General features: G+C 40.0%; 1 protein-coding gene across 8 annotated transcripts in view; it reads left to right on the top strand.

Annotated features, from left to right (window-relative positions):
* The window catches only part of LOC310673062 (uncharacterized protein), a 125,913-nt gene that overhangs the window by 5,282 nt on the left and 103,318 nt on the right, over positions 1–17,313 (top strand). For 3 of the 8 annotated variants that reach the window (XR_014508787.1, XR_014508788.1, XR_014508789.1), the window contains one exon: positions 3,647–4,508. The exons of 2 other annotated variants lie outside the window; for them this stretch is intronic. Coding sequence is in view for 1 of the 6 variants with exons in the window: in XM_083431032.1 (XP_083287158.1) it covers positions 13,881–13,988 (108 nt within the window). In the remaining 5 variants the exon portion in view is untranslated. Of the gene's footprint in view, positions 1–3,646; positions 4,509–4,853; positions 5,205–13,880; positions 14,781–17,313 lie in introns of those variants that run through there. 3 more of the 8 variants (XR_014508785.1, XR_014508786.1, XM_083431032.1) reach the window with 3 other exon arrangements.

The following is a 17,313-nucleotide window of genomic DNA, read 5'->3' as shown; positions in this document are numbered from 1 at the left end:
AACGCAACTTAAGGGTTATTTTTATTAGACATTTGGAGCCCTCTGTACTGCAAAGAGGCTTACATTTATCTGAATAAAATAAAATAGAAAAGAGCAGACATCGTATTTGGTATGTGCAGCCCTTTGGATCTGCTCAAAGAATGTGTCTGGATTGCAACCCTTCTCAATTACTTCAAGTTTGCCTCATTCGCAGCAGGCGCTGGAAAGCTGCTCATTGATCCCCAGGGCCTGCCGTTTCAAAGCTGCTGATGAAGGGACAGCAGGTAGCTGCCTGGCTTTTGCCGTTTTCTAGGGGCGTCAGGAGGGCAGAGTCATCGCTGACTGCCTGATGAACAGCCAGCCCCCCTGAGGCTGCTGAAGAGCAGCAAAGCAGACCAGGTTAATTAATGTAAGAGCAACAGGCACACTTTGCTAAGTCGCTTTGGGGAGCTTAGTTAGGCAGAAGGCAAGGAATGCATGTATTAAAACACCTACCTAGCTGATTGAATAGGTGCTTCCTTGCTTTGCTGCATGCACTATAAAAATATATGAAATATAAGTTTAATAAAATAAAGCACATCAAGGTAGGCACCGTCTACGAAGCAGCACTGTGACTTGTAAAGTTAATAATAATACTTAACATGTGTATAGTGCTTTCAAGTGTCCAAAGGGCTTCCCATGCATTATTTAACTGTAATCTCTACAATAACATACCCCGGGATGTCCTCCTAAAAACGAGGCATCCCATTTTTTCCCATGAGAGCATGAAAGCTATTTTGGGTGCTGTGATATTCCATACCTTCCAACATTTCTCTGATGAAAATAGGGTTGTTGCATTCCACAAAGTGAAATTAAAGCCATTTTTTTGCAATAAAATAACAGTAGCATATGGCAATCAGTGATGCACTTAGATAAATAGGACCACTCCTGCTAGACCCTGGAGACCTGGAGAAAATAATAATAATAATATCTTTATTGTCATTGCCCCCTTCGGGGACAACGAAATTACTTAAATAGTATTAAGCAGATGCCAAAGAAATATAATATGGAGTACATCCAGATCTGTACTGGGAGTTGCATAAACATGGTGCCACCACTGAGAAATCCCTGCTTTCTGAGCCACTGCACTTTATTTCCAGATCTCAGTTTCACCACTACTCGTGCTTTTGAACTGGATTCATCCAAAGCTGCTGCCTCAGTTTAATGTTAAATGAACTGATTGACCAGGTTTGGAGCTGGGCTGACTTGATTGCCATAGAAGCTAACATATCATAACAGCTCTGTGTGACTTTGCAAAAAATGGCATTTTGCATTATGCCAGTGTAATTCTAAAATGAAAACGCAGAGTTGGATTGAATTGGATTGGATGCAGACTAGTTGGAATTCAGCATAGCACTATGGCAAGTTTTCTTCCACTTGCCAGATGGAGCTCCTCCCCCCAGCACACTGTTCTGGGGGTTCTCTAATGCCCCCCTCCCCAAGGCAATTTCAGATCCCACAAGCAGAGGCGGTGAGGAAAACCCTTTTGCACTAGCAGAAGTCCATGCGCAGAAGCCCACTAGAGAGACTCCTGCCCTAAGACTGCAATCCTATACCTGGGGAAATAGACCTAGAAAAGACCTCACTGAAGTCAATGCAACTTATTCTGTGCTCTAAGTCAGTTGCTCATGAATCCATTGACATCAATGGGAAAAGTCAGTCATCACTTAAGCCCCATGGATTTCAATGGGAACTAGATGCAACTAGACCCAACTCATAGCCTTAGGTCCTAACTTTCCTTCTGCAAATGGAATCAAATTCAAGGATGTAGCATGGGGGTTTCTGCCTCCCCTTTCTCCTATTGTAAGCCCATTGTAACCATCGAAAACCTGGTCCTGGGGGTTGGGCAATCCTTGGGAATGGTGTGGGGAATTGGGAAAAATTATGCCCCTCCTTTTTTGGCCAGAGGATCAACTTATGAACCAGGCCCAGATCACCCTAAAGGTAGCTATTACTATTGAAATGTTGAACAAAATGCCATTGAAGTCTCTGCAGTTAGGGAGACATGATGCTTTCATGTTTCTTTTTATTGTGAACAGTAAAAATAATTAAGCAATAATAAGCATCAAGATACCTAGTAAAAGAGAGAAAGAGAGAGAGAGGGAGGGAGAGAAGAAAGGTTTCTGGGGGAAAAGAAACAAATATTAATGTTTGCGGTCAATTCCCAACAAATGCCCTCTTCAAAGTGAACCAATTGCATTTTTAACTGAAATATATGACAGATAGCTGCGGCACTAATGTTTTTCACTGTTAATAAGGTCGATATGGAACAGAGCTCCTTTAGAATATATATGGCAAAATGGAAATGCATGCTTTGATGACTGCTATAAAGCAGGCCAAAGATATGTCATGTCCAATTAATGTCAATAAGGAACATCTGTATTTAGGCACCCAAGTTACTTAATGCAAACATTTCATAATTATATACTATAGCACACATGGAGCATTATGAGATGTGGTGTCCCAGTGTGAAAAATATTCACATTTTTCAGATCAGTCAGCAGTCTTGGTCTGGCTTTGGCTCAGCTTGCCGTCTCCCCATAAGAGTATTTCTTTATAATATTGAATTAAGTACAATCCACATTTTTTCTCTTATCTGTGAAATCTTGTGGTTGCAGCTTGACTGTTTTCATAAAATGAAAGGTCCATGTGCACAGAAAGTTGGGAAGGTTTTCCACCCCACCCCACCCCTTTCTTTTTAGTGAGACACATCTGTTTCTCTCCCCACCCCCACCCCCCACCCCTACCCCAAGCTAGGAAGCAACGGCTGAAGCATGAAGAATGCAATCTGCAAGACTCAAAACTTGCACTGTTGTGTTTTGTTTTTTTACTCTATGGAACAATGTGATTGTACACAGAAGAACATTGTGTGCCCAGTCCAGTCCCTCCCCTGCATATGCCACTCTTGTGATTGTAGCTATTTGCGCACGACAGGGTTGTAGGTGGCGAGAGGAGGTTAGTGGTAAAAATAGATTTTTGTGCATGATGGCAGCATCAATGCATGTATATAAGCTGTATATATATGAAGGGTCCACCAGAGATTTAACACAGCAGGCAGAACTTTCAAGCCATAGCAGGTGCAAAGATTTTCAGTGGAGCCAAATCACACGTTCTGCTACCACCAGGAGTATAGAACAATCAAGGGTGTACATGCATGTGTGAACTAGTTCTCAAAGGTATTCTATCCTATCCATCATCATTTGCTTTATTCTTATTGCTCAGGCTGTTAGTGATAATGTAATCAAAATGGTGCCATGATGTAGCCATAATGGCACAATAATGTAGTCAAAATGGCACCTTAAGAAATATCAGGAGGCTTTAGGGGAAACCTAATTTTTGCCCAGACATGACACATGAGGTGGGGTACTGCTGAGGCTCCACTCCTCCAGCTGTGGTGGTGCTGCTGCTTGCTCAGGATGGGGTAGGGCAGGGCTGTGGTGAGGGAAAGCTGCTGACTGCTCTGGATTTGCTGCAGAAATTAAAAAAACAAACAAACCCACAATGGCGGGGGGACTCCAAAACATCCCAAAGGGTTCTAACCACACTCGGTGCCCATGGAATGCTGACTGTAGGGATGAGAGTGATTGGAATCCTGAACAACACTTGAAGCTGCAACATTTTGTTGCAGGTGCCACATATTCTGTTCTATACCAGACATCTAGAAGGAAAATAAGATGGGGCATAATAAGAGCAAATGAAACCACAAGTTACAAACAGTTTGGTGAGACAAGGATACAACCAACAAGAGATTTTTCGACGTGGAGAGACGAATGCCATTCCTTTTGCAATGGAATCAATATAAACATTAATGAAGCTGTAATTATGGATGTACTAATCCTGGTATGATTAACTGTCTATATTTTAAGTATGATATAATTAATTGTAAATCTTTGAATTTACATGTGTGTGGGATGTGAAAACTGACATCAAAGAAATAAATAAATAGAGAACAGCCTTGCGCTGCACAATTAAGAGCCCTCCTATCTCACTCCTTGGCTGCGTTTAACTTAAGACGAGTGATTGTTCTCTACAGGAGAACACTTAGTTAGAAGAACATAAGGTTAGTCTTCTTTAGGAGGACTGTGTTTCAATCCCTATTTGGGCTGCATGTGAAGAAGGGCCAAAAATTAATAATGTTCACCTCCTTTCAAATGGTTGGCGCCGCTTGGGAGGAGACAATCGGCCCCAATATGCGTGGCACATTTCTCCCACCGCCGCTTTTGCCAGCAGCCAGTTTGAGGAGGCACTCTGCAGCAACATGCAGATTGGAAAGCTCCCCATCTTTTGAAAGTTGTCAAGAGAAGGGGTGTATTGCACTGTAGCAAGCCGCTTTGAAGGGGGCATTCACAATTTGATGCACAATACGAGCCCTCCCTTAACATGCACTGTGGCAATATGTGGTGGCAGCTGGAGGCGGCAGGGGGAACAGATTGCAATCTCACAGTGAAAGGTGTTGGACTCTCCCCACCAAAGGGAGCACTATTCTGTTTTGCGGGGGCAACATTACTCTTATTTGCTTTGAACAACAGCCCTTTTTTTAAAAAAAAGAGTTCAATGACAGATCCTTGAGGGGCATAGGTTTACTTTAATTACTAACCTTCCTTTTGTCTGGGATCTCCCTTGTTTGATGACTTTGAGGTGTGTTTGTCAAATGTTTAATGAACTTCTTGTGGGGCGCAATCACCCTCCACTTATCTATGATGGTTGATTCAGTGCTTTGAAGTATTATCCAAGAGATCCTGTTGGAATTTGTCTTATATAGGAAATGGGTTTTGACACCTACATTGTTAACTGCATTTTAGCTCCTGAGAAATTTTATTCTATTTCCCACCTAGCCATTGGAATCGGGTCAGAATTGGCACACGAAGCCATACATTTTAAGGTCATCTACCATTCCCAAGCGTGAAAGACTATGGTGTGGAATAGCTAAATGAAGCTGGAGGAGGAAGTTCTTGTCTTTTGGCGGTCTCTGCTGAGGCAGACATTTGGTTTCAAGATGTTGACTTGGGGATTCACAGGTCGGAGATGATTTTTGGTACGGATCTTGAAGCTACCCGTAACTTTTTCTAACAGAGAACTGTTGAAATAATGAATTGATCTGCACATTTTTAGTTGTTCTCCATTCTGAAATGCCATGTAAATATGTGTGTGGATTTCAAAAATTAAGAATTGTTTTTTCTCTGAAACACTGCTTGCTAGAAGAGTGCTCTTTAAATGGATGTTAGTTTGCCCCACATCTCCAGGTTTTCATGTACACCATCCAGATGTGCTTTATTTCAGGTCTGGCTTCTTCCTTGGTTACCATAAATCGAAAGTGATAGCAACTCCACTGGAAGTTGAAAGCGATTGTGAGAAACTCTTCATACTAGTTTTGGAGTTGACTTTGTAGCCCATCACATCCACTTGCTGAATCTGAACAGGAGGGTATACATTGCCAATATTGCTACCCCAGTTTATGACAGACCTTGCCCTTTTACACTTGACAACTTTCAAAAGATGGGGAGGCCTCTCTTGGGGGCCTCCCAAAATTAAAGGAAATAAACCTGAATGTACATTTCCAAAATATAAGATAAAAAACAAATTACTTGGATAAAATACATATTTTGTTATGTGCAAATGGCTTTAGATACCTGTTAGGTCCATAAATTACCATATAGCATATATTCAACATGAAAAACAGCGACAATTTGTTGTTGACCAAGGACAGCTGAACGTATAAAGGGCCTCATTACCGTCAGTAGCTTAGGGCCTCATCAAACCTAAATCCGGCCCTGCACTTGACAACATCATCTGAACACAGAAATGCTGTGAATGAGGCCCATCACATGGATCCCTACCAATTAGTTGTCACTTGTGCAGAAAGAAGCTTTGGAACATTAGCTGTTTAGATCAAGAGCTTGCAAGCTACAGCAGAAAGGATACAGCAAGCAAAACAGAGCACATTTAAACTTTGAAAATGCTTCTGGAGTCCTGAGTTGTTGAAGAGGGAGGGAAGAAGGGAAGAAAACCACAGGCAGTTTATCTCTCTAATTATATTTATATCCAGAAAGAATAAAGTATCAAGACAAGATCAGAGAAAAATCAGATAATTATGCATTTTTCTTTTATAATAAAGTATCACACTTTAACAGCCTTTTTGGCTTCAACATCATCTCTAAATAGAAGAGGCAGTAATTTTAATTGTTAATTTTGTATCAGCCTTATTTCCTTGTTTGCTGAGCAGAAATCCTGGTGCAATGAATGAATGAATCACACGTACATTGCCTTGACTTCCTTGAAAGAGAACTATAAGTGTGTACACACATAATAATAATAATAATAATAATAATAATAATAATAATACAGCACCAACAGTGTGGTTAAAGGTAAAGGTACCCCTGCCCGTACGGGCCAGTCTTGACAGACACTAGGGTTGTGCGCTCATCTCACTCTAAAGGCCGGGAGCCAACGCTGTCCACAGACACTTCTGGGTCATGTGGCCAGCGTGATGAAGCTGCTCCAGCGAACCGGCACCAGAGCAGCACACGGAAACGACGTTTACCTTCCCGCTATAAATCGGTACCTATTTATCTACTTGCACTTAAGGGTGCTTTGGAACTGCTAGGTGGGCAGGCGCTGGGACCGAACGACGGGAGCTCACCCTGCCACGGGGATTTGAACCGCCGACCATGCGATCGGCAAGTCCTAGGCGCTGAGGTTTTACCCACAGCACCATCCGCGTCCCAAAACAGTGTGGTTACAGCTGTTTTATTCTGAAACGATCGGTAGGAAGCATGAGGTTAGACAGCTGAACTGAGTAGCCAGTTGAAGTTTTGCGCACACTTACTTGAAAATAAGCTCCATTGAATTCAATGGAATTTCCTTATGAGTAAACAAACACAGGGTTGCATTGCATATCAGTCAAATAAATTACATATCTTATTGCCAATAAGCAAGGGAGAAGAAAAGGTTAGAAGGATAGATGTTCTTAAAGAGGCAAAATTGGAATCCAGACTTTGAACAATTTCGTAAAATTTATGTGTATGTGTTAAATTTGTACCCCACATATCCATCAAATGTTGTCCAAGGTCCACTGCAAAATAAGAACCAAAGCTTAAAAACAAGGCAGGCAGAACAAATAAATAAAACCAACAAATGCAACAACCATTTAAGTGACAGCAACATAGTTACAATAGCTAAAAGAAGACCAAAGTTCTGTCTAAATAAAAAATAAATTTGCTTTCTGGCAGAAGATCATTGGAAATATGGAAAGCCAGACCTCTCTCAGAAAAGAGTTCCAGAGACCTAGGTCAGTCACTGAGCAGGACCTTACTTAAGTACTTACTAAATGTGATAGTGAGACAGAAAGAAGGGTCTCGATCATGACCATTTTTTATAAAAATGGGACCTCTGTTTCTGTAGCAATGAAAGTCAATATTGGGCTAGAATAGATGCTCTAATAATCTGACTTGTTATCAAACTGATTCATATATTCTAAAATCTCAGTGGAGGAATCTTGTGTCTGAGGCAGGTTTAGAGTAGCACCACCAGTTTGCCTGCATTGGGTGCGAAGGCGAGGAAGGCACTTTCTAAAAACCCAATAAGCACTTGCCCATTTATTATACCCTGTTGTTCTTCCATCATGGAGCCCAGGGCAACATCCATGGGGTTTCTGAGGCTGTCTTCCGTCTAGCACCAACTAGGCCCAACTAGACCTGCTTAGCTTCAGCAGGGTGGCTGCATCATGTCATATGTCCTCAGACCAAGTTCACCCCAAACAATGTAATAGTGAATGTGGAAGAGAAGAGAAGAGAAGAGAAGAGAAGAGAAGAGAAGAGAAGAGAAGAGAAGAAGCCCTCAGAATGTCTGTGCATTTGAGTCATGAGCAAGGGGAAAATGCATAAGTAATACCTAATAAATCTGCTCTCGAGTCTTATTAACGACTAATGGGTTTTCTGTCTCTTCTACAACCACCTCCCATGAAACGCTTTGAACATTTAAAACTACAGAATTTGTTTGATTCCCACCCACCCACTGTTCCTTCCACCACTCCAATAAAACTCTGGAAATTAAACTTCAGTGTATGTGTAAGTTCTAATTATAACATGACAGAAGAACATTGCACATTAAGCCTGGCTTGCTTCCAGGGAATAGAGTTGTATTTTTCAAACGATAAAAAGTCCCTGATTGTACAGTCATTTCCACCCCCACCCGACATGTCTGAGTGCCAGCATGATTTCATAAATATTGCAAGCGGGGGATTTCTACGAGGAAATGGTAGATAAGTAGATCTGGGCTGATGTCAAGAAAAGTTGTGTTGTCAACAGACACATTTTGAAAAATGTAGCTACTGATAAAGATCATTAACACACCAACCTTGCGCACACTTACATGGAAACAAGTCATATTGAACTTTATGGGAATTAACTTTGAGTAGACATGCAAAGGCAGTAGAGGTCGCTGGTTACTTCAAACCATAAAGGGAGTTACTAAACAAACAAACAAAAACAGCAACCTTTCCCTTGATATATAAAACTAGTACATTGAAACAATCCCAGCTGATACAAGGAAAAAAGGATGCATGATACAATAGTCCTGAAAAATAAATGAAATGAGTTAAACCCGACCAACTTTGGGTTGGGTTTAACCCAAATATTTTCAAATTAGAATGCACTTGACACACCTGACTGCCTTGGGTAAAACTTAATGTTCAGTTGAGAGAATAGTTCTGAGGAAAATATTGTTAAATAATAATAAACATATTCTTTCTAAAACCTACACATTGCTTTTAGAACATGGCTCCAAAATGGAGCAAGTAAACTGTAAAAGGGTTTGATGGGCTCAAGGCATAGTAGATAACATTCCCATGCCAGCTGGGAGAGTTTGTGCAACAATGGATTGCATCCAACTTCGTTTTACTCAAAGTAGACCCACTGAAATGAATAAACCTAAGTTAATAATGTTTATTAAGGTCAATAGGTCTAATCTGAGTAGGACTAGCATTGGCTACAACCCAATGTACACAACTTTTCTTTGAATATGATTGTTACACTACATTTTTCCCTTCTCATATATTGTGGGATTGCCCACTGTTTAAAACGTTTTGGGGGAGAAATTAGAAGAGTATCAGTGAAGAACTTGAGGTCTTATATTCATTCCACTACAGCTACTATTCTTTTTTTCTGACATTTAAATGGTAAAGCCAACAAAATGACAGAATGTCTTTATAGGAAGCAATTGACTGGTTCAGATCAATACTGGTGTCATAAAAGCACCTTTTTGAGGCACACAATGCTGGCATGTTCTGTGGTGTCATCTTTCAGGCAATAAATTATTGTTCATATTAACTTGGTTTAGACAAATCCTTGATATGTGCTGATGTTCATGCACTCTTAAATTATATTCCTGTGGTGTGGGGACTAATGGATGGACAGCAAAAGTGGTCTTTGCGAGCTCTTGTGATGGTTAAGGGACTTCTATTACGAGGTTGGAAGGACAAACACCCACCAGCCACAACTCTGGTTTGAAGATCTCATTGTCATTTCTGTTTATAGTAGTCAATCTCAAATAGAGACCTATTTGGATATATGGTCTGCATATATTAATCTATATATATTTAAATTAGAGCTGATGAAATATTTTTATTTCCAATGTCTGCTTGCAAAAGTTTTTCCCTTTCTTTTTTGTTATATTTACAAATAATTCTTTTAAAGAATTTAATATCCTATATGGTCACAGATGCTAGGGTTCTTCATGTAAAATACTGGAGGCTTCCATAATACCACCTGGAAGGGAATGACTAGGAAAAAATGTGGAATCATGGCACACTCATAGCAAAATCGGTAAAACATATGTGAAAAGATGGCAGGAAGAGAAAAAATGGAATATGTTTTGAAGGTATCGGGCACCTTTGATTACCTTCTGAGAGATTGTTTCCTCGCAAATGTATGATTGTTTTTTTCAATGCTGTAATCAATCCTATCTTACTTTTTTGTACTGGTTTTTTTTTTAACCGATCTTAATTGTTTCGATCTATTTTGTACAATCACTATTGGGGGTTTCTTCTTCCTATGAATCTTTTCTTTTAACCCAGCCACAGCTCCTTATTTTTAATAGATGATAGATAGATCGAAAGATTGATAGACAGACAGACATTGGAGATGTGTTTTCTCCCCCCACCAAGTTTTCTATGTTGAGGAAGTATTTTGTAATGTTGGGAAACATTTAAAAAATAACCTTTCTCGACTTCAGATTGAAACGGTCAAATCCCAGAAGGAGCCTTTGACATGATTTTGCTATACATGTAGAACAGAAAACACTGTATGCAATGGAACAGAAAACAAAGATGCTTGTGGAAAGGGAAAGGAGGGGAACAAAGAGAGAACGAGACAGAATCTTCTGCCAAGACAAGGGAGACAATGCATGCAGTGCTATCATCAAGAGTCAGCAGGATGGGGCCTATGTTGAAGGCCCCAACCTCAGAAAGGGCCCCAATGGCAAGACTCCCCTGCCGCAGTTGGATCATAAAGGGTCTGAAGCAATAAAAATAATTTTGGGGGGGTGGCGGCGAACGGGACAGGAATAAAATCTTCTGGGACTTCCTTGCTACATGGAGTTGGAGAACCCCAGATACCAAACCCCTACTAGGAGAGGCTTCTCAGAAGAACAATAGTTGTTGTTCTATGTCCTTGTGAGACTGATTTAATGACACATACTAGCTCCTAAGGGGGTGTTGCTAATCAGAATTAATTAAAATGTCCTGGGGAAATTCTTACAAGCATGAAAGCTGGAACTGGGGGGGAAATAAAGGGATCTTCCAAATGTGTCAAAGCTTTCCCATCAACATGTGAGCTGCTGACATATTAATTCACTTCTACAAGCACCCGTTTTAAGATTTCTTGCCAGTACTGTTGCTTTTTTAAAAAGTCAAAACACCAGATGCTTTTAAACGTATCTCTCTGGAGATCTACCCTCCCTTCAGATTCATTCATCAGATTCTATAAAAAGGAGACAAATGCTTGTTTTATGTTTCCAAGATGACACAACATCAAAGGACTTGCATATTAAAAACCTTAATTACAGATGATTGGTTGATTTTTTATATATTATATAAAAAAAATCCCTTCTGAATTTGATTAAACAGGAATTGCTACTATATTCCTTGGGATACAGTCTGCAGCAATCAGTGCAGCCCTGAATATCAAATTATTACTTTTGGCATTCAAGGCTAACACTTTTCTCACTTATATAATTACAATGTACAACTTCAAATTGCTAGTTTCAAGACCAGTAGCCCCATAACTGCTCTGAAATTATGCCTCACGTCAATAACTTTAGCACCAACTCTTGCTTTTATTTCAGCAGTTGTAGTGGTTTCAACATACATTTTGGAATAATAATAATAATAATAATAATAATAATAATAATAATAATAAATACCTTTATGGAGGATACAGCTATCATTGGCTGCTAGTGAGGATGGCTATAGGGTCAGAAGCACTGCCAGGCATTCTACCTCTGAACACAAGTTGCTGGAGAACAGGGCTATTGCGCTCATGTCTCATTGGGGGTTTCCTGAAGGTATCTGGTTAACCACTGTGGGAAGAAGAATGATGACCCAGATAGACCTTTGTTGCCTTTCAGCAGGGTCCTTCTTATGTTCTCATGTTTTTAATACTACGCTCCATAGATTGCAACCTACTTGGCATTCTGCAGAATCAATGGAGCTATCCTCAAGGTTCATATAGACGGCATTAGATTGGACCTGGATGCTGTACTGGTTGGTCAATCAAAACCCTATATCATATGGAAACAAGCAGGGTGAACAGGATCATACAATCTTAGATATACCTTATGTTGTCCTTCAAGGAGAACTTTACTGGCTTATCAAGAACACCTGATCCCCCTACTGGGGAAAGAGAACATGAAAGAGAACAACTGTGGAGTAGCTATTGGTGTCCATTTCCTAGTTGTGGCATGGCCAGATAAAAGAGGGGAAAGAAAATAAGATTTAACAGAAAAAGAAAAGGGAAGGAAGGCGGGAAACAACAGAAAGGGGGGAAGTCGGGACAATGAAAGAACAAGAAAAAAGAGGCGTCTTGGGGGAACGAAGGAGGACTAGGGGGATGCCCCCAATTATTTGGGGGACTAAATTATCTTTCTTCCTTGAACTACAGTGGGGTACTGAGACTCCCTTTCCCCGCAAAGCCCCTCCAACCTCAAAGCAAATATCAACATGTTCAGCATACTGTGAGAGGACTATAGCACAGCTGTGTAATCTTTGTTTTGTAGTGGCGTGTAATGGCTGCATATCTACACAAACTGTTTAATTGGAGTTCAATATGAGTCAATAAATGCCTTTGACTAGTCAAATAGTTTCATAATGTACTATTAGTATGTGTTATGAATATTGGAAAGGAACCAGTACAGTGGTACCTCGGGTTAAGTACTTAATTTGTTCTGGAGGTCCGTACCTAACCTGAAACTGTTCTTAACCTGAAGCATCACTTTAGCTAATGGGGCCTCCTGCTGCCGCCGCGCCGCCAGAGCACGATTTCTGTTCTCATCCTGAAGCAAAGTTCTTAACCTGAAGCACTATTTCTGGGTTAGCGGAGTCTGTAACCTGAAGCGTATGTAACCTGAAGCGTATGTAACCCAAGGAACCACTGTACTCATCTTTATTTTCTATATATTTTGATCTTTCCTCATGTATTTCTTCTTCTTCTTATATCCCATGTGCCCAACTGCATAAAAACTTCTCACACTACACAGTGTTTTGACACTGTGTAAAATGTGTGCACTGTGCATGTTACAATAAATTTTAATGAGGGATCTCCTGCAGTGGTCTTTCATATCACCTGCTACCTAATGCTTTAACTGGAGAGGCAAGGGATGGAACATGCCATCTTCTGCAATCCAGAGCATGTGGTCTACCACTGAGTTATGGCTTCTCCTCAACCTTTCTCTTTGTTGGAGGAATCCAGACTATAAGTAGGGTTCTGTTGGCCAGAGTGGTTGTCCTGTGCTACTCTTATGCAACACCACAGACTGTCATTATGGTCTTGTACACATTATAATAGAATGAGTTGTGCATCTCATTCTGGGCTATTGGCACACAAGTATGAAACATGTCACTGTATCATATGAATGAAGAAACGTTTTGAGGCTCGGAAAAATCCACCTAATTCTTCCCATCTTGATTTTGGCTGAAACCATAGGCAGAAAAGCCATCCTATTAAATGTCAAGATCTTCTTGTGATGTTTCCAACCATAGATGGAACAAGAAAATTGTTGACTATTCCACAAAAGAGTCTGTTCTCAGCCTGATAAATGTTTGGTAAAGCATTTCAAATGAAAAAAGAGAACCTTTTGATGTTGATCCATTACAGCCTCATATCAAATGTTAAAGCTGTCCTGGAGCTTCACTCTGTTTCCTGATTCTTCCTTCTGAACCTTAGTAGCAGAAGTAGCCCAGCCAGAAAACAATTATGAAAAATAACTTGCTTTGAACTTGCCAGTGATGAGGTCTGACTAATTTTAACCACATATGATGATAATTATTACCTAGAGCATTTAGCACTGAACTCAGGAATTACTGATGTTTATACAAAGAAGACAAGTTCAGAGTACCAATTTGATTTGGGGGCTTAACATGAAAGTGTAATTAGTAGCTAGCTGTTCAATACATGATTTCTGCTCCCTTTCAATCCTGAACAATGTTTGGGAGGATAATTAATCTGCAGGATCCAGTCCTCGGATACAGCAGCAGTTTGGGGTTCAGTGCTTTGCTACAATGTATGTAGGATGGATGATGATTGTGCAAGAAATCAGATGACTCTGGTAACTTAGAGCACAATCTAATGCATGTTTACTTTGCATTTTAGGTGCTGGATTGCAATTTCATCTTCGAGCCACTTGGAATAACACTGCTCATTCCTCTGACACCGCCACTGACAGTGGCGAAGGCGGAGGAGGAGGAAGAAGCAGCCTGAAAGGGACCCTCACTCGAGTATAAGCCAAGGGGGGCTTTTTCAGCATAAAAAATGTGCTGAAAAAGTCGGCTTATACACGAGTATATACGGTATGTGACTATTGCTTCCATACAACTGAATAGCAGATTGTGTTTAAATTGAACAGAGGTGGCCCACATGGCACCTTCCACTTGTTGCTGGACTATAATTCCCATCAGCCACCATAGCCAGTGGTCAAGGATGATAGAAGTTGTAGACTTCTAGCAGCAATTAGAGGGCACTGCTGGCTGCTCTTGAAATTTGCCTTTAAAACTCTCATTCAGAGGCCCTTCAGTTATCTAAGCAAGCATTCTGCTTTGGAGGACCCTCTAGAACATGGGTAGGCAAACTAAGGCCCGGGGGCTGGATCAAGCCCAATTGCCTTCTAAATCCGGTCTGCGAATGGTCCGGGAATCAGAGTGTTTTTACATGAGTAGAATGTGTGCTTTTATTCAAAATGCATCTCTGGGTTATTTGCATAGGAATTCATTCTTTTTTCTTTTTCAAAATATAGTCCTGTCCCCCCACAAGGTCTGAGGGACAGTGGACCGCCGCCCCCCCGCTGAAAAAGTTTGCTGACCCCTGCTCTAGAATAATAACAGAATCCTATGACATATATTGAAATGCATTCATGCACCATTTTCACTCATCTTGCTTGGAAATCACTCCCAAGTCATGCTCCAAATGTATAAGAACATTCTGACCAAAAATTAAGCAGTATTATTATTTATTACATTTTGTGTGTAAGAACTAATAAACATTGTTTTTTTTACTATACACTAACTATATTTTCCTTTCCTTTTTTCCTTTTTTGTTGTGGTTTGTGTTTTATCTAGATTGACTTTAGTTTTGACCAAAAAAAAAAAAAGGAATTTGATAATAATGTCTGTTTTCCTTTTTCTAAATTCCAAAAAATATATATTTATTTAAAAGAGATGCTTTCTTATTTTTATTGCTTATGATCACTTAAATTTTGTTGCATTTTCATGTCATAAGCCACCTTGAATGTGGTAGAAAGGCAGCATAAAAATAAATGATGATACAAACAAATGGTGATGAAATGGTGTAAAATTTGCCTGGAGCTTCCTTGCTCCTTGAGACTCTCACGTGATGTGTCACTGGTTCAGCCATCACTATCTTCCATACATTGCCGTACCACACATCCAGGTCTGAAGTCCTCCACTTTTGCACAATGGCCAGCTGTGCTGCAGTGATCAAGTACACCTGCAGGCCTTTAAATTTAACGCTTGCACTATTACATTCAAACAGGAGCAGTTGAGGAGTACAGTCCACCCAACATGTCAAAATTGTTGACATTTCCCTTGTCACTTCAGACCTGTGTCCCCTTACTCTCACAATTTAGCCAGTAGTTCTTGAATCCTCCTGCAATCATGTGAGACAGCTCTACTGTGATTCTGAACTACTAATGTATAGTTTTTCCAGAGGTATGCTGAAGTTGATTTCTGTGGCATAGAATCCCAGATTTCACCCCACTTATGTTCACCTAAAATGATCCCCCACTGCATTCAAAAATATCCAGTGTCCTCGCAAAACATTGATTAACTTACCGTATACATTGCACACCATATCCCTATGATTGCATTCAAAATTTAGGATTAATTGTTCCTAAACTGTCAAAGGATGATGCTGAGGGTTCTTAAAGCACAATACATGAAACAATTGTTGGTCTTGCAACCATACTCCAATTCTTGCAATATCCTTAGCTTTTATGACAGGTTACATATAAACATTTCATAAATATTTGTGCATATTAACACAGAGACCAAACAGTCCCATTAACCAGAACAACTTTGAAATTTATAAATTATAATTGCTATTATACAGTGGAATGCTAACTATGATTGGGAGCTCCCCATAAAGAAGAAGAAGTTGTTGTTGTTGTTGTTGTTGTTGTTGTAATTTTACAAAAGACATTTTACAGAAGACATTTTCACACAGTACTGTTGTACTGTTTTATTGTTGTTAGCTGCCCTGAGCCTGGCTTTGGCTGGGGAGGGCGGGATATAAAAAAAATTTACTATTATTATTTTTATTATTGATGAAGGCCAGCTAGTTGTTTATCACTGTCAAACCATTGGTAATGATAATCTAAACACTGAAAATCCTGGTGCATCTTAATTACATATTTTAATTTTTTTGGTAGATTTGGCTTCTACATTATGTATCATTTATTTCCCATGTCCTATTAGATGTGTACATTGTTTAATGTTTACCGTACGTTCTGATATGGTTTACCTTGCCTCATTGATGGTTGCGCATCAAGTTCAACTAATACAATTTATATCTTGTTGATTACTTTCTGGGCATGTGCCTGTTTTGCCTGTTGCACACATATCATAGATCATTCCAAAATCATAATCACAGTATTTTGGCTACTTAAGGCCATTAAAATACATGTAGTACTGCTCATTAGCAATATATGGTTATTGGGCATTATATTTCTGCATTTATAGTATAGTGTGTAGTATAATAACATAAACCGTGGGGTTTAATCCAGAGAAAATTAGGTGTGCTTAAGTCTCGTTGAAATAACTGGAATTAAACTGCATAGTTAAAATGCTTTCGTGCCGTTGATTTCAACAGAATTTCAGCATGGCTAACTTTCATTAGATTGCAGCCACAGTCTTTGCCTTGAGGCATGAATGATCTAATTTCCAGAAATGACACAATAAATAAAGGCATGCTTCATGCACTGGAGATGCAGGGAGACATAGAAAAAAGTCGAGAGCAGCCTGATCACAACAGCAAACTTTCTGTGTAAGAAACATTCAAATGAAGTTGCTTCTTGGCTGTTGCTGGCAACATTGAACGATCTTATTGCAATGCAATCCACCTGGCTGTGCTGTTGGCTTGGAAGCCTCAAGTTGCTTGCTTCTCTGGCAAACAAGAAGTGACTAATGCTTTTGCAATCTCCTGTGATTCAGCACATTCACAACATCCTGGCAATTACTGTGACACCCCCCTGCTTTAAGTAGCAAAAATGGAAGTTGTGAATTGAGAGGGGATGAACAGATTATGGCCATATTCTCCTGCTGATCAACACAGTAGAAGTTGAGGATACTGAGCAAGAAGTATAGGCAGGTATTCCCTAAATCTGTGCTGCCCATCCCACCCCCACCCCCAGAAAGAGCAGCACATCATAGCAGATCTCCCCACACCACATTGCTCATATCAAGGAAGGCGCCTTAGCAGTAGTTGCTTGCTTAACTGTATGTTTATGTTTGACAAACAATCAATTATAGCTAAGCTGCAATTCAACATTTTCCCTGACATTCACTATGTATGA

The sequence above is a fragment of the Podarcis tiliguerta genome (genome assembly GCF_965153285.1).
Source record: "Podarcis tiliguerta genome assembly, chromosome: 2".
In the NCBI taxonomy this organism is placed as follows: domain Eukaryota; kingdom Metazoa; phylum Chordata; class Lepidosauria; order Squamata; family Lacertidae; genus Podarcis; species Podarcis tiliguerta.
Note: the sequence above shows the minus strand (reverse complement) of the source record. Positions and strands in the feature narration are given on the sequence as shown.